Raw genomic sequence first — 14,357 nt, forward strand, 5'->3', positions numbered from 1 at the left:
CCTTATGCACCTTTTCAAAGACACTTGCCATTTTTCTCAGCTAAGACATGTTGGATCAGGCATTTGACTAAATGGGGAAAAGTCATGCTCTCAGACGTGTTTTTGCTTACTCTGCCCAAAAGGCTACATATGCCTTCAGTGCAGGGGAACAGCACGAAAATTATCCATCACTTCCAAAGTCATGGAACTGGAAATGTAAATGTCTGGGGTGAACTTCACTCAGAGCATTAAGAAATTGAATTAATATTTTCTTCTAGTTTGGGCTATTTTAATTAAAAAGTATTGGAGATTGTGTAAAATTTATGCAGAGAACTGAAAAACTGAGGAAAGGTGTTTAAGAGGTTTTGCTATTCAATGATAAGAAAAAAATTGAGAGAAAAAAATATTTTCCCATTAGAAACCAGCTTCAACTGGTGACTGGAAAAAAGAAACCCTGATAATGTCAGAGAAAAATGAAGAGGGTTTATCTTATGAAAAATATTTTCTTTTTCAGTTTTTTTTTTTTTTAAAAAAAGAGACAAAGTCTTTTCATTAAGAATTTACTGCTTGGCCCATTTTATTATTAGGAAAAAATAATATGATTAGCTATTGTGGTAATTAAAGTGTGATGGCTCCAGTGAACAAAAAAGCACTTTGGTAGGTAAAATGAAAACACAATTCTCAATTGCATTTCATTAGGTTTTGCTCACTCGCTCTTTTATACCGTCACACTGGTGCAAAAGACCTTAACTGTAATTGCTGTCAGGCTTAATGTCTTTGTGTCCCTGATGTGATGCTAGCAGTTGGATTCTGCTACCCTTACCCAAAATGTATAGTATTTACTCAACAAGTATGTAGATAGACAGTACTGTGCTGCTCAGACTTGGCAGTGGCCTCTCAGTGTAGGATTAATTATAGAAGTGGCTACTCCAGAATTGTTTATTCCAAAGTCAGCATTGCCTGAACTTGCAATTTTGTTTTAATTGCAAGCCTAGTTTATTGTAGGCACTATGTCCCCAGGAAGCATTTGAATTTGCCTCTGTGCTACCTGTATAAAATTACCATTTCACGTGAATAAAAATAAAGCCTACATTGTGAACGTGAAACTACAGTAATTTATTCTTCTTTTTTCCACCTCCTTCCCTATCCCTCCCTTATTAGATCTGAAAATGAAAAGCTCCACAGGTGAGTACAATATTTTTTCAGTATCTTCTATATGTTAGTGCATAAAAAGACCTCCAAAATAGTCTGACATATAATCTCTGAAGGAAGAAACGTGAAGAAGCTTGACTCATCAAAGCACATTTAAATGTATACTTTAAATATATACTTTTTTCCTCCTGGTTCTGTAAAAAAAGATTACTTATGTAGGGTTGTACTTACACACTGGTGACTTCAAAAAGAATTTTTCCTTAAGACAGCTACATATATAAAACCATATTTTTATTGAAATGCAAATAAAATTAGTGGAGAAAATGTAGAACAGAACCTCAAGCAATGCATGAAATCTAGTTAGTGAAGTTGATTCTGTATAAAAATATGCATTCTAAATAGAAAGTATGAGGTAAATTAGTAGTACTTTTGCACGGTGTATGATGAATCTATCTACTTGACTGATGTCTATTTCTATGAATGAAATGCAAACACACCCCCACGCACACCCCCGCCATGAAACCCAACCCTGAACATAACGTTTTAAAGTTGAAGTCTTACTTTGATTCTGCCATGTTTGTGTTCTTGTTGGACACTCTGTTCACATAGGTACAAGTTCACATAAAGATACTAGAAACAACTCTTGCGAACTACATCTTAAAATTTTAATTTTAGTGATCTAGAGTGAGATTTCTCAGACGGTAAATGAGCTTGGGCACATGATCAGTTTGTATAGACTTGCTGCAGCGAGTGAGAATTGGGTATTTACATGCTGTTTGTGTAATCTTGAAATTTTTTACTGGTCTTCCTAGGAGTATCAGGTAAGATAATCTTATAAGTACATGACTCCTTAAATTTGTTTTCATATACATACTTGTTGATAAATGTCTTACTGGCTTACCTTGCAAGGAGAAGAAAAGGCAAGAGGAGATAGTTTTTGTAAGTAATTGTGCTTCTAGCGACGCTTACTTGGAGAGGAATACTACTGCTTCTTCGATTAAAGTGTCTTTAATACCATATTTTACTGTTGCGAAAGTCTCCTGCTGTCATGTAGCTAAGGACGTTATTACAAATGGACTGCAACAAACACTTTTCTTATGTCCTGAGGTATGCATTTTTCCTCCCTGAAAAATATTTATACTGAAATCCTCATTTAACAAATAGTTTCTTTAAGGTAAAAAGCAAGCAGTGCTATTCTTACAATAAAATATGATAGTATGCTAGCAGTGCTTCATTTTTGCTCCCACACGATGTGTTTTAAAATTGACTTACTGTAGTTCCAAATGAAAGAGAGAAGATAGAACACCCAGCATCAGTCTGCTAGCAGAAAGAAGGTACAGCTGAGCAATATTGAGTCTCACAATATTCTCTGGAATATTTGAGCTTTTTGGTCAGATGATCACATGTGTCAAACCTGATTCCTCCCATTTTGTTTTAACTCTGCAATGCAGCATTTTGTAGCATTAAGGATGGCAAACTCCCTGGCAGTGAAGGAGAATTACATTTTCCTGGAAGTACCAAAGAGTTCTATCAAAACCACCAGTAAGTAAACAAAACACAGTCTTTCCCCAAAAACTATTCCTGGTACCAGCATAGTTGTTTTCTTTCTGTTGCAGCTTTGTGAACAGGAACTAATTTATTCTTCCAGATTGTGCATTTGGACTCTCTTTGTACCGGAAGGGAATTATATATTGCTTCGTTTTTCTCACTTTGATATAGAGTCAGAAACATTTTGTGACTATGATTCTTTATCAGTCTATTCAAAAGACGACAGACTTGTTGGTGAGTTGCTGTACCCTTACTCTTTGAAATTGTCAGTGCACTCACTCATTCTAATGGCCAGTACATCCAGTGAGGACGTTGCAGTTGATTATCTTACTTATGTTTCCATGATGAATACATCGTGACATATGATCTAAAATAAAAGACAAAGAGGGTAGGAGGGGAAAAGAACGGAAAATGCCCACTAGGGATCTGTGTCAGCATATGACTTGCTAGTGTCAAGGATTTTCAATTTTTAATAGTGTTCATCTTTTATTTGGGCTAATGGATTAATAGAAAATATAGAGGAATTGATAGGCAATTTTCTTTTAATCTTTAAATTTGTGTAGCTGAGTACTTAAAATGGTGCACGCAAGTATTCTCAAGTGACTAAAGACTTTAAATGGTGATTATTTCAGGGAAATTCTGTGGAGGAGATCTTCCATTACCTGTTTTGATTGGCTCCAATAGTATAAGGCTGAAATTTGTTTCTGACAACAAGGATTATGGAACTGGTTTTTCCATGACCTACAAAGCTCTTACACCAGATATTCTTCCTGGTAAGCCTAAGTCTAGTAATATACCTGTCTGCACTCTTGGGTGGTGGCCGGAAGATGTTTGCAGGAGAAAATAAATCAGAGGAAGCTTCTATGATTTCTCTGTGTGGATGATGTTATGAACAAGGTAAATGTGCTTACGCTGCCCTGTAACATTGTGGAAAAACTGGGCTGCCAGAAAGAGATAGGATAGATCCTGTTGAGAGAAGCCCTCCTTTAACTGCCTCTCCTCCATCCACTTTATACAAGATCTCATTTCCTTCTCTACTTCCAGAATGTTTTAAAATTTAATTAATAAGATTAGTCAAATGAGCCAAATTTCCAGGTGAAAGCCGCTTTGCTAGTCCTAAGCCTGCTTTCCTGGAGGGTCCCTGAGGGAAGCAGATAATGCTAAAATATATATATAGTGGAGAATTGCTTTCTCTTTTGCTGTGCAGAGCAGTTCACTGTCACTAGGGAGCAGGCCCAAGGGCTGTCCGCTGAGTCTGAACAATTCAGTTACAAACAGACACCTGTCATTCCTGTTTCTGCAGCTTTTCCTGCTAGCTTCTTTCCTTTGCAGAGTGTAAGAGCAGCGTGTAGGGAGGAATCTCCTCTGAGGGGCCTTGCCACTGCATAGTGCATCAGGAAGGCATATCTGCTGGTTGTGTTTTATGTCTCCACTCTCATTTCCAAAGAAAGTTGGCAAATATTCTTCTGACATGTCTGTGTCCTGCTCTTCTGTCACCCCACACAGGTGCCTGCGCCTGCAGTGCACTGCCTGTAGCCAAAGGGGAATGCTACAGTTGTGGGTTGAATTGCTCTTCTGCCTGGGAACAAATCAAGTTTTCTTTGCATCTTTTTCATGCTGAAGGATTTGGCTTCTTGCTCTTGTCCTGTTCTCTTTCTCAGCTGTGTGAAAGCACCACAAGAGTTTTTCTGGATTTAATTTTTTTTTTAATTTCTTTTGTGAATGATTTAATAGGAAATCATGGTGACTCCACTTTTGTTTTACTGGATTTCCAGATTCCGGCTGTGAGTCCTTAGCTGTCCTTTTTGAAGAAGGAGTGTTACAAAGTATGCACTATCCAGAGCACTACAGCAACATGGCAGAGTGTCAATGGATTATATGTGCGCCAGAGGACCACGTAATCAAGGTATAATATGAACCCTTCTTGTGTCTGCAGAATGGAAGTGGGCACCATTTACTTAACAAGAAGTTATGCAGCTAAGGACAAGCAAATCAAGCAACATAAGCTTGAGTAATGCTGCTGGATGCCGTTAAAAGAAATCACTTTCTATCCCAAAAGCCAGATAGGTTTTGATTTCTCCTTTAGGTTATAGAAAAATAGGATTTCCTGGTTTAAATTTTATCATGACAGATTCTTCTGGCAAATGTAATATGCTGTGTATCACTTGTAAGAGGTCTGAATGTCACAGAAACCAAACCCTAAAGGAATCGTTGAGAATACTAAAGACCCTATTAGAGATCTTTGAATTTTTCCTTGTGAATTTAACAAGGTTCATTTTTCATTTTTTATTTAAAGCTTACATACCAGTCTTTTGAAGTAGAAGAGAGTGAAGATTGCTCTTACGATGCAGTGACTGTGTATGAAGATGTGGGAAAAGAGGAGGAAATTGGTTTGACTTTTGATTTTTGATGTATTTTGGGGATGACCTATTTCTTTTATGACTCTCACTAGCCCTGTTTTACAGTCTGAAATCAAGTTTGCCTGTAATCTCAGGTGATGTTATAGGTACTAGTTTCAGTACCTTGAAAAATACTTGCAGGTATTGCTGCTTCTGTTACAGAAGCAAAACCACATTGAACAAAACAGTTTTGTGTATTTAAATTCTATATGAAATGCAGTTCTGAATTCATGTAAATGAAGAAAAGGGCATAACACAATAATTTGTTTTATAGTAATGATCAGGCACAGAAAGCACCCAAGAGGTCTCCTTTTCAGAGTCAGTTGTTCTTCACTCCGGATGAGCATTCATGTAATTCTTGCCACCTTGCTGGAAATTCCCCTGGCTTACATTGAATGAGAAAGACCTATCCCAGTCAACCGATTTCAGCCCTTGCTAGTGTTGGTGCTTAGATTAGCACTAACACATGCTAGTACTGAAACACAACCAGGGGAAACCAAGTTTCCAGTGTGTTCTATATGTAATGGCAGCCTGTGAGCGTGAGTGCTGCAATAGTCTCTTGTGAAATAATGCAAGAGTTTCCCTGTTCTTATGATTACTGAACAAAGCCAGAATGACAGGAATAATAGAAGAGTCCTTCAGCCTCAGTCTGCTTCTCTGTACTCCTCTCTTGTGTGTAGTTATGTTTTACTCTCCTGTGTGAGAGCTGGAATACACAGAATATTGAGTACCCACTGTTGAAAGAGATAAGGATGAAAAAGTACATGTTAATCTGCAGTGAACCTTTGCTTTCTCATCTTTAGCTAAGTCTTGTGGATTTACCCTACCAGCACCTGTTCTAAGCTCCTCTGCTGTGATGCTGGTTGTCTTCCACTCTGATGAAACAGAGCGCTTTGGAGGATTCAAAGCTACAATCTCTTTTGTTCATGTAACAGGTAATAGAAGTAACTTGGGAAACAGCCCCCTTGAGGCAGCACAAAGGCCTCTTCAGTGAATCTGGCTATTCAGAATTATTTTGTTCTAGGAGATTCTCATCTCATAAATTGTTTCAGTGAAAAAATGTATTGTGAACCTATTGAGGCATTAAACAAAGGGCCTACTGAGTGGGTGAAGAGAAACAATGAATCTATCAAAAAACTCAGAGTTTTGTTTTGTACAAGAGTACTTTGGTGCATTTTAAACGGCACTTTACTGCCACGTGAAGAAGTAATAGCACAGATCCCTACTGTAGAAAACTATTCCTTCTACAAAAATGATAAAAGAAATAAAAGTGATTTTGTAATAAAAATATCACTCAAGACAGCCTGCTAGCACATTTGCTATTTTCATTTGCTAGATTTAGATACTTTGGATTCAACTAGTGAAGAAGAATTTGAAGATACGGATATGACTGAAGAAGAAATACAGGTTACAACAGGTAAGCCAACCCGAGTTATATTTTCTTCATGGGAATAGGGAAGTACCTTTTGGACTGTAATTTAAATGGTGTTTTCTCCAAATATTTAATGGATGCAGTTGTCCCAGAATTTGTCATTAAGATATATTGAAGAAATAGAGATGAATACTCACACTTCTATGCTTGGGCTTTAGAATAGCAGAACCTAATTTTTCTTGTTTCCTTCATCTTGTTAAGTCATGTACAGCAATGCAATGATATTATTTCAGCTTGTACGCCAGTTTGCACTTACATGCTTTGGTGAAAATAATTGCAAAAAGTACAGGGTAGCTGAAAATAATAACCAGCATTTTAGAACTTCCCTTTTTCCCCTCTAGTACTTTATGGAGAATGGGATGAATCCATATTCATTGTAGGTTTGAGGCTAAAACTTTTGAAGGCAAGCAGTTGCTTTCCATCTTGGTGAAGCTCTGTTTTTGCCAAGATCCTCATGATATCTCTAAATATTTGGATCCTTTGTAATGAGGGAAGTTGAAAGACTTAGCAAAAAAGCAGAGGGGGAAAGCTTGAGAGCTGTGGGGTAGCTCTTAAATGGGCTGTTCTTTGCTTCTGCAAATCTTAACCTCTAAAGACTTCTTGAGACATTCTGTTTCAGATTATGTTTGCGGAATGCCTTCAAATCAGCCCAGGTTCATCTTCAGTAGGATAATTGGAGGTGAAGAAGCTGTACCGTACTCATGGCCTTGGCAGGTCAGCATACAAATTTCAGATGAACATATCTGTGGAGGAGCAGTTCTTGCCAAAGAATGGGTTGTCACAGCTGCTCACTGCTTTAATTCTGAGTACGTACACTGGAATGAACCCTTCCCTGGGAATGTCTGTAATTGCATGGTGCGTCTCTGCAGCATGGTCGTTCTGCCTGGGGTGGCTGGCACAGTTTCGGTTACCACCTACTTGCAGCTTACATTGGCATAGGATTCTCTTGCTCCACACACACGTATTAGGATCACAGAGGCTACTTACTTCCTAAGTAGCCTGCTTCTGTAGGCTTGGTTTTCATTCAGGTCAGTTTTCAAAAGAGATGAGAAGATACCAAGTCTCTCGTCATCCATCACTTACTCTTAGGTAACTTCTTTGTGCTTGAGCCATTTACAGAGCAGGTTTTCATCCAGGTAGAATCAACCTATTACAAAATTACTGAATTTGTGTAGATTTTGGAGGATACACAGGAGGCTTTTGTGCACAGGGTTGATGCCGTTCCCTTATTAAGAACCTATGAATCTGTTAAATCAGATTACATGGGAATTTTTCTGTCTTATTGAGAAGAACCAAAAAGCTAGACTGTGTTGCTGTCAGAATCTTTAAAATACTTTCTAAAATGCAGTTTGTTTATTCATCTCTTAGGCTGAACACTACCTGACTGACTGTTTTGAATTTCAAATTAATCAAAACCACGTTAATTTAAAATTCACATACCTAGGGTCATTAAAATATTTTTAAAATCTTCCCAGGATTGCTGATAATTAGGTATTGTGGTCTGTTACCAAATAAAGTTTGCAATTACTTGAAAATGAGGGTAAGCTTTCAAAAGCCCTGAATGCCAGAGTTGCCTAGACATCTATATTCCCCATTTCTTTGATTCTCTTCCTACCCTCACAAAACTGGGGATCTGAAATGCAAGTGCTGTTTTGAATTTTGTAATTTGGCTTCTAAGTTTCTAAACATTAGTTGCGCTGTGTTGAAGGTACTGCTTTAAGTGTCGTATTAAGGAGGAATTCTCTATTGCGCGTTGCCATCACATCAGAATTTGCATACATGGATAAATGATTCTACACAACTAATTTCATCAAGGAGTTATGTCAGGTTTTCAGGGAATGAGAAAGTTAGAAACTGCAGGGTGAAATGAAATGTTTCTGTTGCATTTCTTCATATTGTTTGATGGGTAGTTATGTTTTAGAGCTCACTCATTTTCTTCATTAAGAAGATCGGGACCAGCACTGTCCCTGGATGATGTGGACCATGCAGACCTTTTGTTCTGCATCAGACACCAGCAGTGCTTATAAAAGTGACCACTCTCTCAGTTGGTTATGTGTTTGAGAGGTCCCACTGCCTCATCATGAGAATATTTCATGCTCCCTAGAAGTCAGTGGGAAGATTTCCACACATTTGTATGGGAGTATGGGCCTCAGGAGTTGTTGGCCTAGGAATATATAGGGCTCTAGTGTCTTTTTTGGGTGAGGGAGGATTTAAGATTCACAGGTTTCAAGAACGCTGTTATACTATCCTGAGAATGTACCTTTTTTTTTTTTTTTAAAGGGAACTATACAGAGACTTATGGATGGTGGTAACAGGACTTCACGATCTTACAGAGCAAGAATACAGACAGGTACTATAAGTTCTGCTGAATAATAAAATATAACTCAATCTTGCAAAATAGTTTTTAATGTAAATGCATCTCCCAAATTGTTCATGATGCAGCAATCTAACAGCCTGCACTTTGACCTTAATCTGCATTTACGCAACAGCTTTTGTGTGACTGTTAGAGAAATTGTATCAGCACAGACCTGTGCCTTCACCAGTAATGAACTCCAAAGCTCAGTATCCCGGAGGATGTGTGAGTGAGGAGTGTATTGTCTTTAAATTCCCTGGTGACTATTACCAAGACAGAAATAATTGGGGCATAACTCTCCACTTTGCTCAGACTGGACAAATGTTTTTCCAAGACACTCTTCCCACACTTGCTGGATGGAGTTTCCTGCATGTTCCCTAATCCATATCCAAGAGGCATAATCTTGACCTGTTAATATAAGAAAGCTGGTGACTTGATCAGCTGCTTTTAAATGTTTCCTCCTCCTAAGTCATCTCACATATGCCCTGAAAACCTGAAGTTACTTAAAGACTCAAATTCCTAAGTCATTCAGAAAATGCCGATGTCCTTGCTTTCCTAGAAAAGGCTGGTAAAGCAGTATATTATACATCCAAGTTTTAACAAGACCACTATGGACTCTGATATCGCCTTACTGCAACTTGCCGAGCCATTAGAATTCAACCACTACGTGCGCCCGGTGTGCCTCCCTGCCAAGGAGGAGGCGGTTCAGCCCTCGAGGGTTTGCGTTGTCACAGGATGGGGTGCACATGAAGAAGGTATGTGGTCTTTGCCATTTTGAAGGTAGAGCATGCTGTAGCTGTTTTTTAAATACTACGTTCTGTCTTGTAACATTCATTCTGTCTATACATTAGTTCCTGGAGAACAGACATGCTAGAAAGCTTTCACTTGTGTAAGCTCAGCTAGATGTGCAGGGAAATGGGTGGGAGGAAAGAAATCAGGTAATTTAGATTGAGACCATTTGAAAAGGGGAAGAGTAATTTATGCCTCTACTGGTTTCTGAGATGTCTTTTACTTCAAGACAGAGGAAAGAGGAAAAAATTGCATCAGCTGGAAGTCCCCATCCTGGTGCTTGACACATGTCAGAGCTATTACATAAATCTTCCCAGTAAAGTGAGCCAGAGGATGATCTGTGCTGGATTCCCTCTGGAAGAAGGCAAGGATTCATGCACAGTAAGTTACGCGCATCACGTTTGCCTTCTGATCCTTGGGGTCTGGGTAGACAGGTTCTGAAAAGGGGACCGTTAAAACCTCACTAAGACCTGTTTTCTTCCAAGCAAGCTGTAGGTGATTTACAGCGAAAGACTCCTTAATCATAGGATTTTAATTACTCATACTGCAAAAAGAGAGGTACTTGCCTTGAACAAAGGTTATTTCTTTCTCTGCCTTTTAAAAACAGAAATGCCCAAACACATGAGCAGCTGGGACCTCTCATAGCTGAACTGATATCTTAAAAAGATAAGGAGTGATGTTAGCTCATAACAAGATTCCTTTGTTCTTGTGCAGGGCGATTCTGGTGGCCCATTAGTTTGTCCTTCAGAAGATAACTCAGGATTTTACACTCTTCATGGAATCACTAGCTGGGGCTTGGGCTGTGGAAAGAAAAGCTACCCAGGAGTATACACAAATGTTGGTGTTTTTGTTGACTGGATCAAGCAGAATGTTAATAGTAGTGGTATGTATGAAAAATAAAATAAAATTAAATGAACCTTTTTGCTATTGCAAATAGCTTAATTTGAGGCCTTTTCCAGGGTGCCATTTTTTTATTTGGGTGTCCAGCACTTTCTGAAATCTTGGCTGTGTAAAATACGCCTAGCTGAATGCCCAGAAACAGATGAATCTAAATCACTAGTCACTAGCGAAAATCTCATTTCTACTGGATGCATTATTATTATCCTTTCTATTGTATTTCTGTTGTTGATGAATAGTATTTTCCTTACGGCTCCTTTGCTGCCTCATTTCTCAGGGTTGGGAGGAGGTAGGGAGGCATGAACTGACACGACAGCTGAGTGCTTTGAGAAGTTTACAGACTGCCTTTGTTGACGATCTTTGCAAAGTTTACCCTGTTGGGTTTTTTCTCCTTTTTGTAGATCTCCCCATTTTCATGGTGTGACTGTCAAAAAGAGCAGTTCTGATGGACCGCATGGTAAAACATTTCCAAAGCACAAATGTCATTAAAAGCAAAATTAGCATTAGTTCATGACTGGAATCTGTTCACCAAAGTAGCTGATTTTTACCCTGGTGAATTTACTGCTGATTTACTGGAATTGAGACTTTGGCCTTACACACGTATGCTTGGGGCAGACACAATTTACTTGCAGGCTTTTGACAATTTGTTAATCTATATGAGAAGAAAAGAGAGGGAAAATAAGCCACCATATGCCAAGCATGTCCTTGAACGTAGTACTGGAGAGCATAAAAATACTGTGGAAATGAGATGAAACAAGGTCAATGAGAGTGTTACCTCTGGCTCTGAGAGGACCAGTGGCGGTAGTGGTGCATCACTGAGGGGCAGTAGAACACTGTCTAGTCGTTAGTGATGTGAATCAATCCAATTGCTGGGAAAAGGATACCTTTAATATAGTCATTCTTATTTTAACAAATTGCGTGTTGTTTAAGGAGATAGAAGTGTTTGAAAGGACAAGTGTTACTGGCCAATGGCCTGTGGCACCACACAAGAACTGATGGCTATCCTCATTAATCTATACATATAATTAAAGAGCTGCTGTGTAATCCACACACTGCAAACTGAGCACATTTACTTGTAAATAGCAGTTTGTTTAATGACCAAATGGCTGCTTACACAAGAAATTGTGATGACAGGCTCCAATTAGCTTTGCAGGCTGTTCTGTGCACAGTCTTAGTGTTTAGAAACTAGATCAGTATGATAGTACAATAGGTAACCTGAGTGTAATCCTCTTTGACTCAGTGGTCTGGAAAATAACTAGAAAGGAATTAAGATATCTCATTTGGTTTCTGTTGACATTTATGGCAAAAACCATTAGAGATGTGTTTCCCATACATGCATTTGATGCCAGTAACCCTACTTTTTGGGTGACTTAGTTTTAAAACTTCTGATTATTTTACCCGTATAATTTTATTCTTTAGCTGGGGAAAAAAAATAATCTCTACCTTTATTCCCAAATGAACACGATAAATACTTTTCATCAGTTTCTTCTTTCTACTGTAAAGTTTTAGGCAAAAGCCCACAAAATAATCTGGAGCATGAGCTTTCTGTAAAAGTATGAAAATTCTTCATGGTGGAAGGACTATGGACAAATTCAGATTAAGTGTTAAGGCTGAGCTGTGTTGTTGATGGAGTATGCTTGTTCTGTCTTTGATAAGCTCTTTGAAGAGATCATCGGAAAGCAATGGAGGGAAAATATCCTTTGTAATTTTTCATTATGGAACTCTATTATTGCGCAGTTATGGTGGAAGTTGCTATTAGCTAACAATATCGGTTTAACTGTGCTGGGAGCAGATGCATCTAATCACTTGGTCATGATTCTGTTTTGCTTAACAAGAACAAGATGACTTAAAATAACTGTAAAGTTTTTATCTGCTTATTAATCTAATGTAGGGATATCAATAGGTGTGTTCAGAAAAAAAAAGGGATGGGAGAACTACAGGTATCAGCTGTACTAGCCCTATGGAATGTAGTGGTTATATGCTGATAAATTGACATCACTTAAAAAAATTCCTTTAATATACTAGGAACACTATCTAAAATTATTTGTATTTTATTTGATTGTTAGGGTAGTTACTTTTTGCTTGACTGCATGATGTTGACCTTTGTGTTTCTGTTTTGTATGGTTTTACGAGTAGTCGTTTTGCTTTTGTTTGTTGCATCTTGTTAGTCGATTGTAAGCTGCCAGTACCTTTTAGCAATAATGCGAACTGTTTTGCGATGCAAAAGAAATCTGATTTGAAAAAAAAATAAATTACTTTCAATAGAGTTTACATAATGGAATTATATTTCAGTTTTTACAAAATTTATATGAAATCCACTTTAATTCTTAACAGTTATATGAGGCTTTCTTGAACCCTACAGTCAAATGGTAAGATATCTAGTAGCCTACCTGAGGTCTGAGGTAGGCTCAGGTCCATGCAATCTTAAAATCTGTATATAAACCTTCTTCTGTTAACATGTAAGTAAAAATATCTTCTTTGTAATATTATATGGAAACAAATGAAGGTTCATTGCATTGTTCATTGGCACTATGCTAAATATTTAGAATAAAAGTCTATGTCCAAAAATATCTTGTTCTGACCTTTGGTTAACGTGAGCATCTGTGACCATAATTCTTCCTGCTTAGCTCTGGAGCAGTAGTCCTGCTCTGTATGTGTGCATGGGCATGCATGCATGCTGGAGTCCAACTACATCACCAATGATGCACCTAGATAACATTTGCAGGGGTTGTTATTAGAGCATTTTTGTCACTTTTGTTGGAACGGGAAGATCTTAATTAGAAAATAGAAAGTATATATCTATCGTTAAAGCATGTCTGGCTACAGTACAGAAGAGGAAACTATTGTTGTCTGAAATCTGGGTTCTGACTATATAGGTATTTTTCAGCCTAGTGGTTTACTGCATCGTACTGTTCTCAGTTACTTGTGCTCCTGTGACCTCCCGGATGAAACCAGAGGAGCGACAGCACAGCAGCATCGTATCCTTCCTTAGATGTACTCTGCCTGGAGGTATGCATGCCATGTATTTCCTGACTCTCCTTCCAGAGCAGTCCTGCCCAAAAGGATCTGAACAATTGTAGTATTTAGGTGGTACTGTAGAACTATATTCTCATGTGGTCTTCCCATTTTTCTTCTCTTTCCCCCTAGTCTTTTTTCCTTTGTGTTTTTTTGAGGACAAGTGGCACAAGGGCAGGTTTTTTTCTCATTTAGGAATCAGTTTACTGTCATGTATTGGATGCACAGAAAGACTGTTATTTCTTCATCTGAAGTGACTAGACTTGTTCTTTGCATGCTTTCAAAAGAGTGAATTGAGCAGTAATGCCAGAGGAACTGTGGATGTTATGTCTGTGTAAGACAAGTTAACAAGAGGAAAGAATTATGCTTAGTACTTTGAAGAAGGAAAAAAAAAAGTTTTATATAGACCAAAACTGTGCTTTTGGCTCAAAAGAAAATAATCAGCAAAAGTTAAAGGAGCATTAGGAATAGTTAATACAGAAAAAAAGAAATACCTCTAAAGGTCTCTCAAGCTCTACAAAACCACTTACTTGCCTTTCTCTTACTAAAGGCAAGGAAGACTTCTGTTCTTGAGGGAAGATTAATGCTTCCTATCAATAGTGCAATTCAGAGAACCACTGGTAATTGCATACCTGTGCAATAATTAGTCATAGTAAAGTAGACAGGAAGCCCTGTCTTGAAAATTAAAAAAAAAATAATAATAATAGGATAAAGTCCTATTTATCCTTCACTTGTTCCTGTTTATCCTGTAGGATAAATTCTGAGAGATCTGGGTGTTTCTTGGCTCTCTTAT

The 14,357-nt window shown here is 38.0% G+C and overlaps 1 protein-coding gene across 10 annotated transcripts in view; it reads left to right on the forward strand.

The window, feature by feature from the left end:
• OVCH2 (ovochymase 2) overlaps positions 1-12,419 on the forward strand; it is a 35,157-nt gene extending 22,738 nt beyond the window's left edge. For 4 of the 10 annotated variants that reach the window (XM_075755228.1, XM_075755229.1, XM_075755227.1 and 1 more), the window contains 14 exons: positions 1,141-1,164; positions 2,583-2,673; positions 2,780-2,913; positions 3,312-3,452; positions 4,455-4,585; positions 4,976-5,069; positions 5,882-6,013; positions 6,415-6,495; positions 7,130-7,316; positions 8,791-8,860; positions 9,423-9,618; positions 9,882-10,033; positions 10,367-10,535; positions 10,951-12,419. In XM_075755228.1, coding sequence (XP_075611343.1) covers positions 1,141-1,164; positions 2,583-2,673; positions 2,780-2,913; positions 3,312-3,452; positions 4,455-4,585; positions 4,976-5,069; positions 5,882-6,013; positions 6,415-6,495; positions 7,130-7,316; positions 8,791-8,860; positions 9,423-9,618; positions 9,882-10,033; positions 10,367-10,535; positions 10,951-10,973 — 1,625 coding nt within the window. In that variant the 3' untranslated portion in view covers positions 10,974-12,419. Of the gene's footprint in view, positions 1-1,140; positions 1,165-2,582; positions 2,674-2,747; positions 2,914-3,311; positions 3,453-4,454; positions 4,586-4,975; positions 5,070-5,881; positions 6,014-6,414; positions 6,496-7,115; positions 7,317-8,790; positions 8,861-9,422; positions 9,619-9,881; positions 10,034-10,366; positions 10,536-10,950 lie in introns of those variants that run through there. The other 6 variants (XM_075755231.1, XR_012835808.1, XM_075755232.1 and 3 more) reach the window with 6 other exon arrangements.
• The last annotated feature ends 1,938 nt before the right edge of the window (positions 12,420-14,357 follow it).

The sequence above is a fragment of the Balearica regulorum genome, chromosome 5, assembly GCF_011004875.1.
Source record: "Balearica regulorum gibbericeps isolate bBalReg1 chromosome 5, bBalReg1.pri, whole genome shotgun sequence".
Classification (NCBI taxonomy): domain Eukaryota; kingdom Metazoa; phylum Chordata; class Aves; order Gruiformes; family Gruidae; genus Balearica; species Balearica regulorum.